Genomic DNA, 21,916 nt, shown 5'->3' with positions numbered 1-21,916 from the left:
TCCTTACTTTTACTTACTTTTTACTTTTTTTATCGTAACCTTACTTACTTTTACTAACTAAGTGATTACTAGTAAACTACCCGTACGGTCGTTCGGTTGGCCACCTATAGTAAGTGAATGGGCGATGGTCGTTCAAAGTGGCCACCTTGAATTACAATTCCCATGAATCGTTTTTCTTCCGGTTTTTTTCTTTACCCAGTTAAGAATAACGTACCCTTTACAGAGTACTTGAAATTTTTGAAATATCTTGAACCGTTTTCTTGCAATTGCGTCGTTAAAAAAACAATGACGAAACACTTAAGCCACGCCACGTGAGCCACTGCACTACACCATGAATACTGCAGTCACCGCCAGACATGTGCGGCTGCGCTGTCGCTGTGTAAATAACACATGTGACACAGTGAAAGTGGTAAAATCGTGCAAGTAAAGATAAATGTAGCTGAAAACTTGTTGAGCTACGCCAGTGCATCCGACTGACAAATTCTAATAAATTAGGAAACCCTAAACCAAAAGCATCCCAGAAAAATCGACAAACGAAAATTAATCACAGGTTAGTAGATACAGGTAAAAACAAAAAATCACAGGTTAGTGAACACAAAAAATTGCCGATATGCACTGGGACCGCTTTGCTTTGGCATTCGGTGTCGCTTTTTTTTATCTTCTCTCTCGCCGCTAACAGTTCCTCAGCCCCTTTGCTGTGGACAACAACAAACCCAGCCAACCAACCCTTTGCTGTGGACCCCACACTTAAAAATCAGTTAATTAAAAGTTAACAAAAATCCATTTAATTGTACAAGCATCTGAAAATTACCATGCGCAGCCGCACATGTCTGGCGGTGACTGCAGTATTCATGGTGTAGTGCAGTGGCTCACGTGGCGTGGCTTAAGTGTTTCGTCATTGTTTTTTTAACGACGCAATTGCAAGAAAACGGTTCAAGATATTTCAAAAATTTCAAGTACTCTGTAAAGGGTACGTTATTCTTAACTGGGTAAAGAAAAAAACCGGAAGAAAAACGATTCATGGGAATTGTAATTCAAGGTGGCCACTTTGAACGACCATCGCCCATTCACTTACTATAGGTGGCCAACCGAACGACCGTACGGGTAGTATTTACTGTTCGTGTTTTGCGAAAAATCGCAGTACGCAACAAAAGTTTCCAATTTTTCCATAATTATTCATTTCTTAAGCATATTACGTATCTAAAACAAAAATAACTGCTTGTACTATGCGACAGTGTGCACACCGATTAATTTCAATTTGTGCTCAGAAATTTGTTTCAATGAAGCAATTTGGTTCTGTGTAAAATTACAGTACTTATTTTTTTAACAAAAATTAGCAAAAGTCATTACACCGTATCCGTTGCAGTGAAGCAGCACTAGCTAATACGCCTGGCAGTCACGTAACTCACCCACCTAAACGGTTGAAGGCGTCTGCAGTGCAGAAATTTTAGCGCTTCAGAAGAAAACCTGTACTGCCAAACGTAACTGCTATGGAAAAAAGCATGTTCAGCAGAATTCTGATGATGCCCGTCACTTTTATCTGTTGCGGACGCTTAGTAAAAAGACTGCTTTACTAATTAAACTATTCCCGTTTCGCGCCTCCTACTTTTACTTACTATTTACTTCTGAAGCCTCGGCTGCTCTTACTTTTACTTTACTTTTACTTTTCCGTTTTGCTGCTTACTTACTTTTTACTTAATTAGTAAAAGGCAAAAACGGCTTAATAAGTAAGGTTTACTATTTACTTTTACTAAATAAAGCAACACTGCTGATACCCCGGCCTTATCATCATGCACAGCAGCCAGGGTTATAGTGCATCACTGCATACTGTATATGTATACAGAGTACTGTATCCTTTTAATTGATATCGCCGCTAAGAAACAGAGACGCATTTTTGCTCACCGTTTTTATCGTGTATTTCATTTTTGGTTGGTTTTTTTCCAACATTTTTCGACCTTCCTTGGTTGATGATTTTATTTTTGCAAAGGTTCGAACAGATTGGAGGTAATCTTGCGCTCGGTAAGTGAAATGAAGCACAAACCGGCAGTACTAAACAAGTATCCGAATGTTACTTATGGCTTCGCGCAATCGAAATAAGCTTAATGCAAACATGTAGGATAATCTGAAAATACTGTAGCACCATAGTCAAAGGAGTTAATACTTCAAAAAGTGCAAAAACCTATTCTGGACTCTGGTGGCTCTGTCCAGCACCGTAAAAACGGTAGGACGTTAGACTGCCGTCGCCGAGGCGGTGGGACTGCACTCTTCCACGCCATAGCTTTCTTCGTCATGCCATGGCAGTGTTCTAACGCAACAGGAAAACAGTGGGCGAACAACGACCGCCATGAAACGCTCTCGATACTGACGCTCGGTAAGGAGGTACACGTAGAAATTCATGGTATAACCGATGAGCACAGCGAGATTGATAAAATCATCCGTGATATGCGTAACGGAATCGTCGGCATTATACAGCCCGATTTTGCTGTTGGCTGCCACAGCGCACATCTGAAACGTTTGTGGCGCGCGTGTTATCAAAAACAATGCGGCGCTGCTGAGCAATATGACGTTAATGCTGTTCTGGGCGCTTCTAGTCGGCGATACGCATGACTCTTTACGGGCATTAGGAGTAACCCGCATTGTGTTGATTTCCGTTTGGCGATAGTATGCCAGGAAACCGATGAGAATGCAGTTTGGTATAAGGATTAATAAAAAAGTCAGCAGACGCACAATAATCTGAAACAAGGAATAGAAGTACGAAGTATAGATATTGATTAAAATACCGAATTACAGCCACTGCAGAGCATGTCGCTGAAGAAACTTTGAACGCAGAATTTGCCGAATTTCAGCCGATACTTTTTCTCATTTTCAAGTGGGTAGACAGTGGATGCTTTACCATGGCTTTTGCGTGGAAGGCAAACCATTGCCGGATCCAAGATAAAGATCCGTCAGAATCGAAGCCGTACCTCGCGCCGATCATGTGGTTATGTGGATCTTCGTAGTTAACCACAAAATTAACCATATTAAATGACAGCGACAGCACCAGCAAGATGAGAATGGCAATGCGGGCCACGGTTACACGCTGCAGGCTGCGGAAGTGAAACGGACAGAGGATAACAAGTAAACGCTCCCATGAAAACATTACAAGTATCCTGCAACAGGCAATCAGTTGTAAAATAAGCTGCGAGAATGCTTGCAGTATTATCACAAGGTGCGGCAATTTGTCTTAGTATGATGATACATAATCTGCTTTGCCATTTAAGGAAAATGGCCCTGTACATGGTGTCAAAAATGGTATATTTACACTAAAACATTCGCTTTCGCGCATTCCAAATGACTTTTTAGCAATACTTTATGTCATCCTAAAACTGAAAGAGTCGTATGAATTGTTCTGAAAATCGCTTACGCGCGAAACATCCGGTTGCCGAAATATGGCGAAATAAAATAAATGAAAAGTTTGAACGCATTGTTGCGGACCAAAAGTCTGGTTCTTACCCGATCGTCTTGAAACTTTGCTGGGAAATACACATGCCAACAAAGTCGAACGCGAACCAGTTTCAGGTTCATAGCACATTCCCGTAATTTTAAAAATGAGTTCTAAAATTAATGAAATTCATTTTAAAGTCGGAAAAAGATTCTATCAATCTGATATTGGTTCACTTTCGACTTTATGGCCATGTGTCTTTTATAGCAAGTTTCAAGGGGATCGGGCAATAACCGGCTTTTAGTACGCAATAACGCATTTAAACGTTTCGCCCATTTAGTTCGCCATAACTCGGCATCCGGGCGTTGCGCGCGAAAACGGTTTTCAGAACAATGTGTTCAAATCATTTAGCTTTAGATTGACATACAGTATTTCAAAAAGCATTCGGAGTGCGCGAAAGCGAAAGTTTTAGTGTACGTATCCCAGCTTTGACACCATGTACTGGGCCACTTTCCTTAACGCCCGTGTCTACAATGCTCCTCGTAGACAAACATTGTCCATGCCAGCATTAAATGACAAAGGACGAACCAGTAATATTAAATAATATTAGGGTATTACCAACCAATCGGACAGCCACATGCTGGCGTCATCCATCCATGGGACAATGCCGAAAGCAACCGACGGTGTGTATTCAGTCTGACCTCGGCTTAGTAGGTGTAAGAAAAACGGAAGCGCGAACCACCTGCAAAGTAAAGTTTCTTATGATAAATTCTGTGACGGTGGTGAGTTATAATATGCTTCAAAGCGAATCCGCTGACGCAGCCTATGAGTGTCATCTTAATCTACCGCTAACGCAGCCTGATTTGTCAACGTAATACGATTTGTCAACGTAATACGTCGTACGACGCTATTTTTGCATCCACCCGGATGAGCTTGGCAATACAAACACTTAAGCAGGCACGTACTCACTAGTGGCACTGTGAGTAACAAACATTTTGGTTGCAAAATGTTTTTAAACGTTTTCATATTTTTCTACCGGAAGTACTACATTTCGACAAAAAAGTTGAAAAAACCGCAGCACACATTTGAGGGAATTGATACCAAGCCTGCCACGCAATTTGAATTATTAAATAATTCGTCGAAATATTCGGAAAATCATGGAAGCCAGGTCTTCTTCGGATGTGTCATGTGGCTAAGGAAATTCTTGCGATAATTTCACGTGGTAAAAAAAGCTATCTAGTGGTGTACAAGGACCATTGGGTGCTGTGAACACCCCCTGCACGATTAGGCTGCGATGAACACCCGGCTAAATTTAAGCCGTTTGCATTTGACTGTGATGTCAGTAGCGTTTCGAGCTACGGCCAATCGTGCAAGGGGTTGCTCACAGCACCCAATGGTCCTCGTAGTCAGCGAAATACAGCACGGTCTTGTTTTTGTGTCTGCTGTGCCCAAGTTCGATTTTTGGATTTGCCAGCTGTAAGTCTCGTCAAAACTTCGCAGTATGTTATCACAATTTGATAACTGTCCAGTTTACAGGTGGCCCAACAAGATGGCGGTCTCCGCTTTTGGTTTGTTTCTCGAGAACCTCCTACTGTATGCTGCTTACTGCTTAAACTCGTTTAATAGACAATTTTATTAGCTATTAAAAACAATAAAACGTTTCATCGTAAATTGGACTGTATACTGCTTAGACTCGTTTAATAGACAATTTTATTAGCTACCAAAAACAATAAAACGTTTCATCGTAAGTTGGACTGTATACTGCTTAGACTCGTTTAATAGACAATTTTATTAGCTACCAAAAACAATAAAACGTTTCATCGTAAATCGAAAGCATCTCGTTAGCAGTGGTGCCGAATGAAATCATATGGAAATGTACTGTGACCCAGCTCTCCGACCTTAAAACTTCATCTCCCTTTTTCCCCGTACCATATCTTCAACCTTTTTCAGTTTTTTCGTTGAAAGAACGACATCTTCCTTTAATAAACAAAGGACCTGTTGGTACGGTGCATGCGCTGGAAAAACTATGCACCAAGCAAACACTATGCACCAAGTTTTTTTGTCTTTTTTCAATTACTTTTTTAAGCATTTTTAGTTACCATTTTTTGTCCATCACAGAGTGGAACGAAAAAAGCCGGTTAGACTGGTAATCGTACCTAAGTAAATGCCCTTTAGGTAATAGGTTAGACCCAGGTCAGCTTTTGAAGTGCTGGCATGAGAACTGGTTTCGAAAAGTGTGCCTTCGAATTTCACGAAATTCAGTTGAGCGGAGTTTTTAATCTTCCCGTTTCTTTAGCCGCCACGTTCAGCAGAACGTCAAAAATTTTACAGTTAAAAAACGCGGATCAATCTCTCTACGGGAATCAGTAAAGTGTCACGCTCTAACGGACTTTGCTGGATCAGTGCAATTTCTAACTTGTAAACAGAAAAATAAGAATTTTTGTTTCTGGACACCTTTAAACTCTACCCGTTTTCAAAAATTATTTATTAAAATTTCAAACCTTTATTAAACTTTGGTTAAACTACACTTTTGTATGAACTCTTTCGTGCTCTTTTGAAGGAAATCAACGTGGTTCCAATCAAACCCTGGACGGACCCAGCGCACCTGATCAAACAGACCGCAATTCTGTTGGACCACCGGGTACGAGGAGAAAGCTAATATCTTCGGTAGCGCGTTCAAATTCCTGAGACTCTTCGAACACTGTGGCACTGACTGTGCGCATGCACGATTTGACTAAGCAGTCAACCGTAGGAGGTTGCCAGTCTCCGTTTAGCTAGAACGGTGTTGATTGGCGCACCTGTCCACGGCGGACGGTCAAGTTAAGAGGATTGACAGCCTTCTTCGGTTGGCTGTTAAAGTCAAATGTGCATGGGCCAAGTGTTCGAAATGACTCGGGATTTTGACTGCGCTACCGAAGATATTAGCTTTCTCCTCGTATTGATGATACGAGGTTGTACGTACAAAGAACCCAGATCGGCCACGGCGGTGGCGATCATGTAGTGACAAGCGGACATTCTCCATGTTTTTACACTCCGTAGCAGCACAGTTAAATTCAGCCCATTGCCAACGGTGCAGAGAACCAACAGGCAAACATACATCCAAGCAAAAATGTAATTAACAGTGTCAATTTGGGCGGCACTATATATCCCATCGTGTGAATAACTGGAGTTCTGAGGAATACTCGCAGTCGCAACTGTGGTATCCAAGGCGTAAGTCAGCCAGCTGCTGCCACTTGCATCGCTGGCCTGATGGCGGGATTCATTTTGATTTTGACCGGAATATTCTGTCATAAGAATCAATCTCAGTGTAATTTCACAATACACATTTTTAAACCATTGCTGTTCGTGGATATCACGCAAGCCGCAACGCGTTGAACTTGCTCATACTTTCTGAGCTACTAGTAGCGTGGCGGTTCAACGGTACGCTGAAGTAGATGTTTTCATTGCGACGTTTGCCTTTCGGCTACCACGTACAATTTTTCGCAAAAACAGCAAAACTTCCATCGAGTTTCTCGGTAATCCGGGAAACAAACAACACCATAAAACTATGTATGTGCACTGCTGCAGCTGATAATAAATAGAGCTAGTTTCGACGGTTCTCCACTAGTACCGCCCAGATTGCCGGTTGCTCGCGTTATGCGTAGACGTGCAAACGTTAATAAGTACAATACCCCACTTATTGGCAACTAGTGAGTTGTTAGCTATACGAGTGAGGAAAAGTGCACAATCATACATAATGACTAATATCACGACATTCCATTCACGCGCTTACGTTCGCCTCAGGAATTGCCTCACTTTATAATACGCCTCTCTGCTACGGTATCGTCTGCATATCGTTCAACGAGGTAAACATTCGTAAAGTTACGTATTTCTGGTAAAGATGCGGTTAAACACGTTGGTCACATCACATGACACCCACGCAGTTGTATATTATCTGAAGGTATCAAACGACGGTGAATGATCAGCTGGATGAGACAGCAGCGCGTGCACAATACCGCGATACGCACTCTACAGAGTACGCCGTGAAACAGACATTTCCGGCATATATGACGCCATAATAAAGAAGGTATAAGTACGAGAGGTGTAAGCGGAATAGTGTCATTCATTTGGAACACCGGTGTTTTGATAATCAGCAGCGCACAGAAAATGAACTTCACAGTTTATGGCGTAAATCCTTTCAACTGTGGTGATGAACAGCCTAGCGAGACCAACAAGAACAAGATTTTTTGGCAGAATATTAAAATGCATGCAATTACCGGGTGGCTGAACAAAACGGCCTTCTTGTTCACCGTGGTGTCCTAGGTCCGAACAACATCTGATTGACGATAAATTAGATTCATTGGAAAGAGCAACGCTTATAGCATACAGAAGTGAAATCAAACTGACGTCAAATAGAAGTTTGAGGGTTTGATAAATCTTTTCTAAAAATCGGGTGGAGCTGGAAGTTGGCCCGGAAGCAAAATCCCGAGTTTATGCCCATTTTTAACTGAAAATTGCTGTTTTCAAACTAAATGGATTACTGCATGTCACGTTAATATTTCGGTTAGAGGGGTTCTTTCTGGATTTTTTAGTGTATAAAGCCACGGCATCATAGCGACCGCGTTTAGACAAGAAGCGGAACAACTGAGTGACCGCACTTTTGCCTCTCGCGAAATCCGCAAGCACACTTTTTGAAAGAAATTCTCTCATCAGCCTCTCAGAAACTTATGTAGTTAAAACTTCTTTTGTAAGGGCAATGACTTGACTACATTACATTTATCAGCAAAATAGATAAATTCCGTTGCAGCCTGTCGTACAGCAAAAAAATTCTAACGAAAATACCAAAAAATGCCAGATAAAAAACCGACATTTGTTGGGAAAAGTCACAAAGTATGTTGACTGTATTACTCCCCCAGTAAGTGCACCATGCAAACAGCTTTTTTTCTGTCAAGAAACTAAGTTCTTCTTCAAATAACACAGTCGAAAAAATTTGAATAGTTCGTACGGGAGAGAAGTGGCACTCAATTTCGTGTTTTTCAAACTGGGCCAAAACTAATTCTGACGTGATTTCACTCGTCACCTTTGTACATGAGCAGGGTACATGTACATGTACATTTATATTCTTCTGAAAAACGATTTATTGATTTTGGTAGCTAACAAAATTATCTATCAAATGATACCAAGTTGTATGCCGTATGGTGAGTGGTAAGCGAGAAAGATACAAAAACGGGAGAAGGCCATTTTCTTGCGCCACCCGGTATATACAGAGTACCATAAAGACGAAAATCTAATGCCTAAATTCAAAAATGCTTAAGAAAATCACTACGGCAGACAGAACAACAGCATCATGTCTCTGCTGAGCTTGACAACATGAACAGGCAGTTTTTAACGCTTTAAAAACAGTGGAGAAAAATGGATAAATATCTGATTTTTTAGCTCTGGTGACTTCCCAAGTACGAGAAAGTTTGTGCGTGTTCCTGCCGGGAAAAATCTGCTTAGTTATGAAGTCAGGGGTTCTGCAAAACCAAGAATTTAAGCATTTTTCGGCATTATACCGTCGTCGTTGAGTTGGCAGGATTGCAGTCTTCCACTTGACAGATTTCTTTGTCGGGCAAGGGCAGTGTGGCAGAACAACAGGATAACAGTGGCCGGACAATGACGTCCATAAAGCGCTTTCGATACACGCTGTAAGCCGCGGAAACGCAGTGGGCTGCTGATCACCAGTAGGCGTTCCCAGAAAACACCATCAGAACCCTGCAGTGTAAGAATTTCATCAAGTTCGGTCACCAAATGCAAAAGAGGCAGTCCGTCGATTGTAAAATAAACGTTCGTGCAAAATTTAGTATGTCTGTTATTAAGTTTAATAGGTCTGTTATTAAGTTATTTCTAAGATTGCTTCTACAGTAATTCTTTTACTAACCAATCAGAAAACCACATGCATGTGTCATCTATCCACGGGACCAAACCGAAAGCAACTGAAGGTGTAAAAGCTGCATCCGTCCATGGGTCACCAGCGAAAGGAGATACGGAAATGTCAACCACCTACAACATCGACTTTATATGTTGGCAAACATTTTAAAAAACGTTTTGAATCTAATCAACCATTCGAATGATGCACTTACACAGATGCCAAATCAGCCACGGCGGTGGCGATCATGTAATGACAAGCGGACATTCTCCACGTTTTTGCGCTGCGCAACAGTACGACTATATCGAGCGCATTGGCGATGGTGCAGAGGATCAACATGGACGCCCAAAGGCAGGCAAAGATACTATTAGCATATCAATCTGGGCACTGCTATATATGTCATGTTGGGAGTAATTAGCATTGTGATGCGGCCGAAAATGAGCAGCTGGTGCATCCTCAATATGTGCGTTCCAGCTGGTGCTATTTAGACCGGTGATCGGATGATGCTGATCAGACTAGTTCCTGCTGTCGTACGCAGTCATGAGAAGGAGTGCAGTATATGTAAATCGAATCAACAACGGAATATTGTCTTGAACATCGTTAAATTTGCGGAGTGATGATTCTTAGAAAGGAGCTTCTTCTTATGATTGACTGGAAATAAGCACACATATGTGCTATTTTCAGCGACATAACGTCTGTCTTTCGGCTACGTGTCCGACTTAAGCGGAAGTCGAGTAATATCACCAACGCATTTTGACGTTAAATCGGGTAATAAGCACCCTAAATAAAGCCTACTCTATTGTTAAAACAGACAACAACGAAACAATGTAGATGCTTTCTCGAGTACCGTTGTACGACTGAGGCCGTAAGCGCAGAGGCATAAGCAGAAGCACACAAACCGCAATAAAGAAATCGAATAATGCATATCACACCGGATGACTAATATACTCGTAATATCATTACGTATTAACCACGAAACCTAGCTGTCTCGCTTACTACATCGTTTCACCGCTTTCCTTCATTTGTTACTATGCCGATAAATTGTCTGTCAAAGGAAAGAGCAAACGAGTTATTTATCACAAAATTCAAGATCGACCGACGAAAAAATGTCCCTGAAATCACCGCATTCACCTGTACGGGGAAGATTTAAGTTTCACTCATATTTTTCAGTTTTGCGCGTATCTGTATGATTATTTAGCCGCTGAAAGTTAAAGTTTGCTTCATCGTATTGAACACTGTAGTAATGCCGTTCCGAGTCCAGTTCCACAGGTCGCGCAGGCCGTTGCGATAGTCTTTGCCCACCACAAAGAAAACAACCTACAAGTTCGAACCATACCTCCAAAATACATCAAATGTGAATCACCATTGATGATCACATTATGTGATCATAAAAAATAATCATATTTTATAATGATGTAAAAATCAGCAACGTTTATAAAATTTATCTGTCTACAAAAACGTCTACAAAACGGCTATAAAAAGTCAACAGGAATCTGTCTGTATGGGATCATTAACGTAGTAAAAGAAATACACATACCGGTGTGCCGATGCTGGCCATAAAATACAGCGTCCGCATCCACAGATGTAAACGCAGATGCGATGCGTAGAATCCCGCCGTAATGGAGGAGAGTGTACAGTGCGGGAGGAAACAGCAAAGGTACCACATCGAAGCCATCAGTAGCGTCACAGCCATCTGCAGGCGGCGCCGGTATCGCGTGGATACCGCACCCGGCACCGTATCGATCATGCTAACACTACGAATTCGCCGCGAATACCGTAGCAACAGCGTGGCGTAAATCAGCAGCGAGGCAACCAACGGGAAGTAAACACAAACCGTCATCACACCTGTCAGAGTTTTCCGTCCAGAGGCTGACACTGGTTGAATCGTACATGTCTGCCACAGCGACAAACTCAATCCGTTAACAAACGGTAGCAATACCGGAATGCAGGTGACGATGGGAATCAGCCAAGTTAAGCAGCCAATGGTAATCACAACCGGTGTACGATTCAGATGCAGTGCATAGTAGCGTGGATACGACAGCGCGATGAGGCGATTGATGGCTAAGAAAAGGGATGTCCATTGTCCCACCGCGACCAACACGAAACCGAGCTGGTCGGTAACGTTGCATCCGTACGCCGTTAAACGCAACAAATAGAAGTCTTTTAGTGCAATGATTAGATTGATCGTGAAGGTCATTATTAACTCGATGCTTAGGAGCTGAAGAATCAGTAAGTGACAGCCAGTCCGAAACTGGCGTTTCTTTATTATGATACCAATCAGACCAATAAAACAGATCGTCCCAAAAATAATCAGTATAATAGTCACCGTAAACCAAGGACCCAGCCAACGAGTGTACGGGTTATCGCCAGCAATCGGATATTTTGGAATTCCATTGCGATGGGCTCTCCAGATATTTGTCTGATTTGTTAAGTTTTCTTGGGATAAATTCAGCGGCAACATCGGTCTTCTAGTTTCTTGCATAATTTTGGTTATTGCTTCTGTGCATCACATGCCATGTGTTTACAGTAAACTGTTAAGATCGAGTGCTATTTAAGAATAGTATGTACTTAAACAACAGTAAAGCAATGCTGGGATACCGATAAGCGATAAGTAATTATGAGCCCTGATGGAAAAACTGGAATCATCAATTTTGCAAGGGCTATTCTCAATATCCTTTGCGAGCTGCAGTGGTAGTGACTAGTCATGAATATTTAAGATTAAACGGTGCATTGTGATCAGGGAGACGAAATGCCGACAGATTTCCCGCTTCAGTACGCAGTACGACGTTAAATATGGACTAGTAATAACCAGCAGAATTTGTTTGGGATTGATGCTCCGGTGGCTTACAATGTGCTGCACAATGATCAAGTTTTCAGTTTGCTACAGTCTTAAATTTCAGTAATATTGTAGACGTAGGGATCCGTGTGTTAGTGGGCCGCTATAACAAATGAATGTACGGTTGGCATACCTAGCTTGTACATATAGGGGGAATTCAGTGTCGCACCCTACATCTCCCCTGTACTGCTCCAGTCATCCGTATGGACTGCCACGTTATGGCTGAACAGGGGTTTTCAAAGCGCTGCTTTTATACCTGCACATTAATGCAAGTACTGTACATACGGCGTACGGCACAATGATAATCAACCAAGTGCTGCAATCACTGCAGAATTTGAATTTTGTTGTGCGTCGCACAGGCAGAATCCCTGAAGTGTGCTCGAATCTGGTTCAAAACGGAACATTTATCACTTAAAATGATTCCCGTAACTTATTCTTCATTTTGCAACCAAAGTTGCCCAGAAGAAACCACTTTTTCGCCCGAAAATCGAAAATCAAAAGATTGGAAGATTTCGAAAACTCTCAAAACGTGAGCCAAATCACGGTGCCACACTGGGCGGTGCCACCTGCGTCACGCGCCGGATGTCCACAGCATTTGTTTTTCCAACAATAATGTTAATAATTGTTAAGAACTCAGTACAATTCGAATTTTAATTGATAACCTCATCTCAAAAGTTTTGTTCGTTATTAATATTTCGATGGATATGCAATCCGCATTAGTAAAATGAATAAATTAATAAAATTTGCACTGTAGATGTACCTGCATCAATGTGCAGGTATAAATGTGGCGCGTTTTAAAAGCCCTGTTCAGCCATGACGTGAAAGTCCGTACGGATGACTGGAGCAGTACAGGGGAGATGTAGAGTGCGACACTGAATTCCCCCTATAGTGTGGCCCTCCCGGGTGAATGTTTCTTCCGGTTTTTCCAGTACAGCCGGCGTAAACATACTCTGTCGCTATTACAGTGGCCTATTTAAGCGTGATTTGAAGTCATGCGGAAGCTCCCATGCCAGACTCGATAATGTTATAATTATGTATTGTATATATCTCTTTTAATCGGAGAGAACACATTTTGTAAACTACAAACTGAGCATGGCCCATTAGAGTAATTTGTCGCACGTTTTAGAGGTTTACCATAACGCTTTCCGTTTCATGTACGTATTTTATAAAATGAAACTTAGTTTTGCTCTCATGTGTCAATGTTTCTTTGCGACAACTTTTGTTTCTCTGTCATATTTCTTAAGCGTTTCCAAAATAACGCAGTAGCATCAAACAAATTTAGCAACATAAGGTCTTACGAGTACAGTGTAAACTAAACAGGGAGCTGGTAAGTAAAAAAGGAACTGCATGACAGTCCTTAATGTAAACTTTTGACGCTACTTAGCCAGCCGAATGGGAATATTCTAATACAGACAGAACTCATACAAGCATGCTCAACAGACAGACCTGTGCACAATAATACTAGGATTATCAACATAGTTTAACCCATAAAATTCTAAAATGCAAATGGAAACAGCGAGTGGTGCATAACGCCAAAAAAACCGGCCTCAATTAAGCACAACACGATATAATGTTTCATTTGTATGGACCAAGCGGCATTAACAGAAACATTTGTAAATCGTTGATAGATTGGCACAAGCAGTGAACATCTGTATGCAGCCGACCTTTCCGTAGCGTAAGAAAATTGGGAATACTCATATTGGTCAGGATGGTTCTTTCAGGTTGTTTTCAACGTGAAATGACACCTTGCTTCCTTCTGAATAATGTTTTCTCCGGTGGGATATTAGCAGTGTCATTGCAAAAACAGCAATTCTAAAGCTGCTGGATGGTCGCCTGTTACATTTTTGCTTCCATTTCCGCATTTTGAAGTTGCAGTTTGCCACTTTTCGTAGAGATTGCGGCGAAACATAGATGTCGCAGTATATGAACCATAACTTCAATGAATCGCTGTCGGTACTGACGCTCGGTTAACAGGTAGACGTAGAAATTCATCGAATATCCCATATAAGCTGTTACAAGGAAAATTGGTTCCATGAGACGACGTATACTCGGATCCTGGAATAGTATCCAGTTTAGGCCGTACGGTAGCGCCTGGGTGCACAAATCGAAAAACTTTGGAGTGCGCGTGAGGAAATACAGCAGTGCACTGCTGAGCAAGATGGCATTGGTTGCGTGTTGCGATAAAGCTTTGTTAGCGGAAGCCGCCGCGGTTGCCTCGATGTTGGTTCTCTGCAAGCGGCGCATTTGACCAAATTCAGATTGTCGTTGACGAGACAGGAAGATAATCAGAGATACACTGGGAATCACGATAAGCACAAATGTCAGAATACGCGCGATTATCTGCAAATACAACAGATTATCATGAGAATCTAGTACGACACGATCGACGTGTTTTGCAAGCATCACATATAGCTTTAATGTACGAGTACGTACGTCGTCGTCGGTATATTACATCTCAACTTTAGTCACGCTCTGTAAATTATATTGAAACAAATAAAAGGAGTAAATTGCATAATTATTTTGTAAAATAATTCAAAATGATTTATTTATTCATTTTATTACGCAATTAGGTAACTCTGTGCACGATAAGGTAAACTTATTATATATGTACATACCAGCCCGAGATAGTTTATTTTGAGCCATGGAACAAACCATTCTGGATCAGAGACGATGTAGCCGTAAAATTTGTGCATGAACGGGAAGTAGTGAGTTACAAAATCGAACATGTGGCATGCCAGTGCAAAGATGACGAGAACGACTATGATTAAACGCGCCGTGGAAATGCGTTGCAGAAATCCGAAGCGGAAGGGGCTCGCAATCACCAGCAGCCGCTCCCAAGAGAAGACGACCAGGATCCTACAAAGGTAACTTTTTAATGCAAAATCTCGCAGTTTTGATTTTTCGAGAATCTGACCAATCGGATAAGCTCATTGAAGCATCCGAAAACCATGGAACAAAGAGCGTACGTGCGGGCCCGACCGCAACCTCCATTAACTGTTGATCTGATGAGAAGCTGGATAAACCTAGCCATCTGCAAAGGAAACTGAGTAAAACACTCTGTACAGATTCTGAGTATTGTGCAATTAACCCAATACGGGCTTAAATTTCTGCATAATTTGATAATGCAAAGAAAGCGATCGATATAGGAAAAACCGTTAGAAATATAAGTAGTAGAATAAATTATATGAAATTTTTTTGCTGGCTTACAATACTGCTATATCAGCAACAGCTATGGCGATCATGTAATGGCAGGCCGATGTCCTCCATGTAGGTATACTGCGTGTAAGAACCACCAGATTCAATGCATTACCCACGGTGCACAGGACCAACAAGCCGAAATACATAGCTCGACATAAACGGTAAGTGTCGCGCAATTGGCGGTTGGTATATAGACAATGGTCAACACACATCCTGGGTATATGTTCCTCTTCCCCTGCATGACTTTCATTGAGCATGCTCATAATATGATTGCTGGATACGCTAGACAATGGTGCTGACGGGGTAAACACAGCTGTAGCGTTGTCCATGGCGAAATTTGTGTGCTATTAGTACTTGATTAGCAGTGTCTAGCGAACAAGTCTCGTTGAAAGTAAGAAAACCTAAGAAAAGATAAAAGATCTAAAAAAAACATAAGAAAACTAAGAAAATTTGTGTCCCGGATGCACTCGTGGGAGACGAAACGAGCGGTGGCCGAAATGAATGCTGGCGGAAGTGTTCGCAAGTGCCCGAAGTAATCCGACGCGCTGCGTATAGAGCGAATACAGAGTAGACCCAAAGTGCTGCTGATGGGATCTTTGAGATTTGCCTAAATACTGAAAAATTAATAACCAATTATATTCTTTTGGGACTTTAAATCACGGATTACCGCACAATTACAAATGATTCTTGTTGTACACGCTTGACAGTCCATGGTCCAGATGACACGATAAATGGAAATGATGCCGCGCACTAGTACCACACTACTGCACCCACTGTCAGATGTCCTGTTTCGAAAGCAGCGGGATGAATGTTTCGATCAGAAATAATCCTTTAATATTATACCTAGGAAATGTTTGGCAGACGGGCTGCTATTCCACTTACGGCACACTGGGGGACCAAGTTAGTGGTGCGAGAGCGACCACATACACGTGCACAGCTCAGTGGGATAAGGTTTATTCCAGGTAGGATAAGACCGTTTAAGAGGCTTAAAATTCCGTGTTAATTGCGCGGAATAAATCGGCCGCAACAATATAAAAGAGGCTTCCCGTTGCAGTTATCAGTCAAATAATTATGGTGGAATATTCGATGACATCTGCCAATTATAACAACTGCTCCGAAATATTTATTGCTTGGTCAGTGCTAGAGACAATAATTATTTTTCCTGTAATGTCTCTCAAGTGCCGGCTTACAGTAATTTTGAAAACATAAAAATAAAACCCCCCAGAAGCCGTGTAGGGATCTTTTACTGCAGTATTCAAATGATTTTTTGTTTTCGGACCAGTCATCCAGCAGATCTACGTCAATAATTTAGTAGTTTCATACTCAAGTATTGTTAATATTTTCTTGGTTAATGGGGCAATCCCCACTAACAATGCATGGAAACACACAGATGCAGTGTACATGTACTTTTATAGATTCATTAAATTGAAGGCTCTCCTGATCATTTTACGCAGCGGTAACGATGACTTGTTAAAATTGGCCTTGATTTTCTTTGCCGTGCATATTTAAATATTATAACCTGTTACGCGATATTTTTGTTTCCCTCCCTCTACTTTAAACACTTGTACAAGTAAATAATAGCCTACCCTAAGATCCCAATTGTCTGCAAAGATGGAAGTGTTCCAAGTGTGCAAACCTGAATAACTTCAACAAAGTTTCCAGGGGATCGGGTAATACGTGCATGACCCTCATAGTTTTTCCATATCTTCTAAGACTCAAGTGATACAAGCGGTTTCAAGCCGAAATAATCAAATTATTTAGCCACAAAAAATCGTATATCGAACAATACAAGACGTGTTTTGGGGTGCACAAAGGTGCGAATTTTCTTGGACGTTTATAAAATTAATACCATGCACCGATCCATTTCTCTTCTCTATGGAAAAATTAATTTAGCGATGTTATAAAGATGTTGACTGCGTAAATTGCGGTGGTTGTACTGATGCTTTAACCCTCCGTTTGGAGACGTAGCACCGGGCCGCGGTGCTACTTACAGCAGCAGTGAACGAGAAACCAGCTCAACGAAACGCCGTCGACACTGTCTCTCGGTAGTAATTAAGATACACATAAAAGTTCAACGCATAGAGGTGGCAAAGTGGATGAAGGCATCGGCAACGACCTTCACGGAATCGTGGGCGTCGTAGCGAAAGCTGGTATCGTTGATGGCCACGGCGCACATTTGGAACGTGTGTGGTGCGCTCGAGATAGAGACAGGCGCTGCTATGGAGGATGGCAGTAACGCCATGCTGCGACATTCGTGGGGGGGGTTTTCTGGAAGCTTCCGCTCTGTTGGCTGCGTTAGCCACGCGCATTTTACTGATTTTGGAGCGGCGATGGGGGGCGAGAAAGGCAATTAGGGTGCAGCTGGAAATAAGAATAAAGAGGAAGGTCAGCAGCTGCACAGCAATCTGAAAAGCCGAAGATGCCGAATGTACAGCATAGAAAAGGCTCATCTTGAAAATGCCCCACAATATGCGATGGTGCTTGGTTTAGTGTGTGAACACTAACACTGTGCAATTTATAATACACATTAGATACGACAAATTATACGACAGTTATAAGCTGACGAATTCTTTGGAATATGGCCTAAATAAAATTTTTCGAAACGCTTACACAGACACAGTATATAATGGATGTAGCCACATTCACATATTCACATACTGCATGCTCTGCATTCGAAAACAGAAAGAGAATGGCGACTTGATTGTTTTGCATTATCTCTGGTTTTCAATTTTTTTTATGAATTTTTAGATGAATTACGAACAGAAGGCAGAGCTTTGCTATCTGACGACTTCACTATCCACACTGTGTGAAAAATCTATCTAATGTTGCATCAACGGCATCGAAATTCTGTCTGCCGTGCTTCTCCTTGTCTGTTCTCAGCTACGGCTTTGTAAAATTCCCAGCCAACCTTGGACATACACTGCACCTTGACTTTCTGGAACACCTGCCTTAGCTATTCCGAGAAAAATAGTGATAGTTCTTAAAAAAAATATTGAGACCGCTGTTTTTTACGCAACATTAGGTTTACTCGTGGTAATATTTTCCTTCTGGTAATCATCATGTTTTGCAATCGCTGGGATGTGGGTCGGTTTTCTGGAGAGAATTCCGGCTTTCTGGCAAGCGCTTAAGCAGTAATAATTTATGATTTATGAAGTGTCAGAACAGATCGTGATTTCGTGAAGGATTCTGGAAGCTATACAGATATATACGTGCTATAATAATTCTAGCTGATCAGCATGCGGATCAGCTCCATTTCGTCCGGCACAATCGTGCTTTTTGATATTCAGCTGACCATTATCAAGTAGCTACTCTGTAAGTGCTGAACTGAAAGCTGCGAAACAACTTATTTCCAAATACGCTGTAAATCATGTCATACGAAAACCACCTGCAGCGGAAATACCGCCCGGAATCAGCAGACTCTGGTATGCAGTTATGCATGATAATCGAGCGCTTCAGCAATAATACTGTCCACGTGCAATTAACGACCGGTTTTTTGTCTAGCATACCAGTCTAGAACAAACACCCTAACGGGTTACAGAAGTGCTATGTGAAATAACAAAACAATGACAATGCATTTACTTACAGACAACAGTTTATGTAGTGAAAAATCTATTTCAGATAAACAAAATAAAATAAGCCCAATTTCTAGAGTAGGTACAGAATTTAAATGCAGATGGACAGCGTCAACAATTTCTGCAGCAGAAATACTGGTTTTCCCATGAATATTCCAAACAAAACGAGGAGTGCTCAAACTTCAAAAAACCCGAAAGAAGGAAAAGCGACATTAGACAACCATTGTGGAGTTTGTTATCGTAGAGTTCGCACCTTGGACGTGATTATCCTTTCGATTATGTAGCGTTAGCTTGCAGCAGGACAATATTGGGCGTACGACAAGCGCCATAAAACGGTGTCGATATTGCCGTTCGATGAGGAGGTACACGTAGAACGTCATGGCATACCCCACCAGCATCATCAGGTTGATAAAGTTGTCAGCCATATTCGTCACGGAAGTGTCGAGATTATACAGACCGATGGAACTGTTTCCGGCGACTGCGCACATCTGGAAAGTGTTGGGTGCGCGGGTAATCAAATATAGGATGGCGCTGCTGAGCAGGATAATGTTAAAGGTTTTCTGTGAAGCGGCGCTGTTCATGTTGATGCCGGCCTTCGTTTTCCGTTCGTTGTTGCCTGCGGTTTGGGCCACGCGCATTTTGGCGACAAGGGAGCGACGGTGAACTGCCAGAAAGAGAATCAGCGTGCAGCTGGGAATAAGAATTAACAGGAAGGTCATCAGCCGCACTATAATCTGAAAACAAAATGCCATAATTTAAATATCAAGGAGCAAGCAAAACACAAAAATTAATTTTAAAGAAAAAAGCTTAGAAGAACAAACAGAATATTCAAAGTCAAATTATGTGCAGTGTGAATAATTATCAGTCACGGCGCTCTACCGAGGAAAATGCTGTGAAAACAAGTGATGGATGCTACTTCAACGGAGTCAGATAACTACATGATTGTTGTGTTGTGCAAAATTATTTCTGTAGTGGTTACTTTGGCTTTTTCGTGGAGTACATGCCACTGCCGGAACCATTTCATAGATTCACCGCTTGTCGCATCGGCGCCATACCGTGCGCCGATCAAGTGATAATGCGGACCTTCATAGTTGACCACAAAATTAAACATGTTCATAGCCAGCGACAAGACGAGGAGAATGAGGATGTTTATCCGCGCCACAGAGACTCTCTGTAGCCATTGGAAACGAAAGGGACTGATGATCACTAGGAGACGTTCCCAAGAAAATGCCACTAACACCCTGCAAAAGTTATGCGTGTTTTGAGAAGTGACAGGGTTTCGCCTCGATTGAGGTGGAGAAAAGCCCCAGCAAAGCTGTTTCGAATTTCGCCATACATAATGAAAACCAACCAATCGGACAGCCACATGCTGACGTCATCCAGCCAGGGCACAATCCCGAACTCAATCGATGGTGCATATTCAACCCGTCCTTGGCTGAGCATGTGCAGGAAGAAAGGCAGCGCCAACCACCTGCAGTGCGTCGAGTTGCATAATTTTACCAATCAGTTATCAAAGAACAACATACTATCGTACTAAACGTATACAACAAATTCAGTGAGACAAACACGTCCGATCACAAAGACAGAACTCTTATGCAAAAGCTTTTGACCACAAAAATTTCTCTCTCAAACAGAAATAGCAGACAACCGCTCTCAAGCGTGTGATTCATACTAATATTGGAAATGCAACAAAAAATGGGTACATAGTTTATGCAAAATTGGAGTTAGTTACTAAATTCTCCGCAACCGTTTAGGTACTCCCCGGGCGTTTGAGACAGTTCACTGTATGAAACGTACGTTTGGAATCATTTAACACTTACAGAGCGCCCAGATCGGTGATAGCGATGGTGATCATATAATGGCACGCGGAAGCTCTCCACGTGTGGATACTGCGCAGTAGCACTGCCAGGTTCAGCCCATTGCCCACCGTGCACAGGATCAACAGACCGACATACACCCAGGCACAAGCGTAATTTACCTTATCCATCTGCTTTTCACTGTACATGTTTTCGGTCGCATTGTGCACTCTGTCCCAGCTGACATTCATTTCACGGGACTGATGTATATTCTGCCGCGGAGCGTCGATGTCGAACTGCAGAATGGTATATATGCAGTAGATCTACCCAGACACTTTCAATATAGCATCCGCTAAATGTGCACTGGATATAAAATTTATATTTCCATTGAAGTACCGCGTTTTGCGGTGTAAAGAAACCAACCTGTTCTACAGCAGATTGGGTCCTGCGGCTACTGTTAGTCCGTCAATGCTGGGATAATTAATCGCCGTATCACAAGAACAAAACTGTCTTGGGCAATCAATCAAATCATGTTGGATACAAAATCATAAAATGCGAATTGCAACGAACGGGATGCTACCTTCATTCTGCATTGGCACAGTTAGAAATTAATGTGTGAAAAGTCAAATAATATCACAGATTTACCGCAGAAAAACTTTCAGCGCAGCAAAGAACTGTAACGTATAACGCAAACGGTACAAACGCACGCCCATATACTGCAAACCAAAGATGTGCTCGCGGCAGTAATTTTAGCCGACATTGGTGCTGCCAGTCTAGCCATATTACCACAGTTAATCATCGTGATTCATTGTGCATGTCGCACTATTAATACTTACGCAGCAATAATGTATCCAACATATGTTTTATTAAAAATGACCAAATTGCGAACAGCCTGCGCACCGAGCAAAAACCGAGAATATATAGTTTCTCAATGCTTGCTTAACCAGCTAAACTGCCTAAACAAGAAGTGTACTCCACTTGTACAGATAGAGTACGAAGTGTAGAGTTCACAGTAGGTTGTTCTGTGGTTAACTAACTAGTACTATTTATTCAAAGCAAGAACGCCGAAGGTAAGCCCGGAACTTTACCCACTTTGGGAAGCTATACCAAGCATGGCCGGAAACAGCCTCAAACCATCACCCGTTCAAAAACATTATTGCTTAGGCGATTGACACGAGTTCACATTGCGCATTCCCCAGTTTAAAC

At 41.9% G+C, this 21,916-nt stretch overlaps 2 protein-coding genes across 3 annotated transcripts; both read right to left on the bottom strand.

Moving 5' to 3' along the window:
* Positions 1 to 1,903: 1,903 nt before the first annotated feature.
* LOC129592817 (uncharacterized) lies at positions 1,904 to 6,926 on the bottom strand. The gene is made up of 4 exons (XM_055488942.1): positions 6,384 to 6,926; positions 4,044 to 4,163; positions 2,894 to 3,149; positions 1,904 to 2,733 (listed from the first exon to the last, which is right to left on the bottom strand). The coding sequence occupies exons 1-4, from the start codon at positions 6,710 to 6,712 to the stop codon at positions 2,230 to 2,232; spliced, it is 1,209 nt and encodes a 402-aa protein (XP_055344917.1). The 5' UTR covers positions 6,713 to 6,926; the 3' UTR covers positions 1,904 to 2,229.
* An 11,983-nt stretch (positions 6,927 to 18,909) lies between these two features.
* LOC129592862 (uncharacterized) lies at positions 18,910 to 21,031 on the bottom strand. Of its 2 annotated transcripts, none has more exons than XM_055489002.1 (4): positions 20,735 to 21,031; positions 20,251 to 20,385; positions 19,894 to 20,155; positions 18,910 to 19,648 (listed from the first exon to the last, which is right to left on the bottom strand). In XM_055489002.1, exons 1-4 carry the CDS (start codon positions 20,959 to 20,961, stop codon positions 19,127 to 19,129), a joined length of 1,146 nt encoding a protein of 381 aa, XP_055344977.1. In that variant the 5' UTR covers positions 20,962 to 21,031; the 3' UTR covers positions 18,910 to 19,126. The 2 variants fall into 2 exon arrangements, with proteins under 2 accessions (XP_055344977.1, XP_055344979.1); XM_055489004.1 differs by having other exon boundaries at positions 20,266 to 20,385.
* Positions 21,032 to 21,916: the final 885 nt, after the last annotated feature.

This window comes from Paramacrobiotus metropolitanus, unplaced genomic scaffold (genome assembly GCF_019649055.1).
Source record: "Paramacrobiotus metropolitanus isolate TYO unplaced genomic scaffold, Prichtersi_v1.0 Parri_scaffold0000056, whole genome shotgun sequence".
In the NCBI taxonomy this organism is placed as follows: domain Eukaryota; kingdom Metazoa; phylum Tardigrada; class Eutardigrada; order Parachela; family Macrobiotidae; genus Paramacrobiotus; species Paramacrobiotus metropolitanus.
This window is presented reverse-complemented; position numbering and strand designations above follow the sequence as displayed.

What these genes read in the sequence shown, in the direction of transcription:
- LOC129592862 (XM_055489002.1), bottom strand. Translation starts at nt 20,961, where the DNA reads ATGAATGTCAGCTGGGACAGAGTGCACAATGCGACCGAAAACATGTAC. An exon ending in ATCACCGATCTGGGCGCTCT is followed by an intron (nt 20,386 to 20,734) that starts GTAAGTGTTAAA and finishes GACGCACTGCAG; the next exon opens with GTGGTTGGCGCTGCCTTTCT. An exon ending in GATTGGTTGGTTTTCATTAT is followed by an intron (nt 20,156 to 20,250) that starts GTATGGCGAAAT and finishes TAACTTTTGCAG; the next exon opens with GGTGTTAGTGGCATTTTCTT.
- LOC129592817 (XM_055488942.1), bottom strand. Translation starts at nt 6,712, where the DNA reads ATGACAGAATATTCCGGTCAAAATCAAAATGAATCCCGCCATCAGGCC. An exon ending in GTGGCCGATCTGGGTTCTTT is followed by an intron (nt 4,164 to 6,383) that starts GTACGTACAACC and finishes TTTACTTTGCAG; the next exon opens with GTGGTTCGCGCTTCCGTTTT. An exon ending in CCTTCCACGCAAAAGCCATG is followed by an intron (nt 2,734 to 2,893) that starts GTAAAGCATCCA and finishes TCCTTGTTTCAG; the next exon opens with ATTATTGTGCGTCTGCTGAC.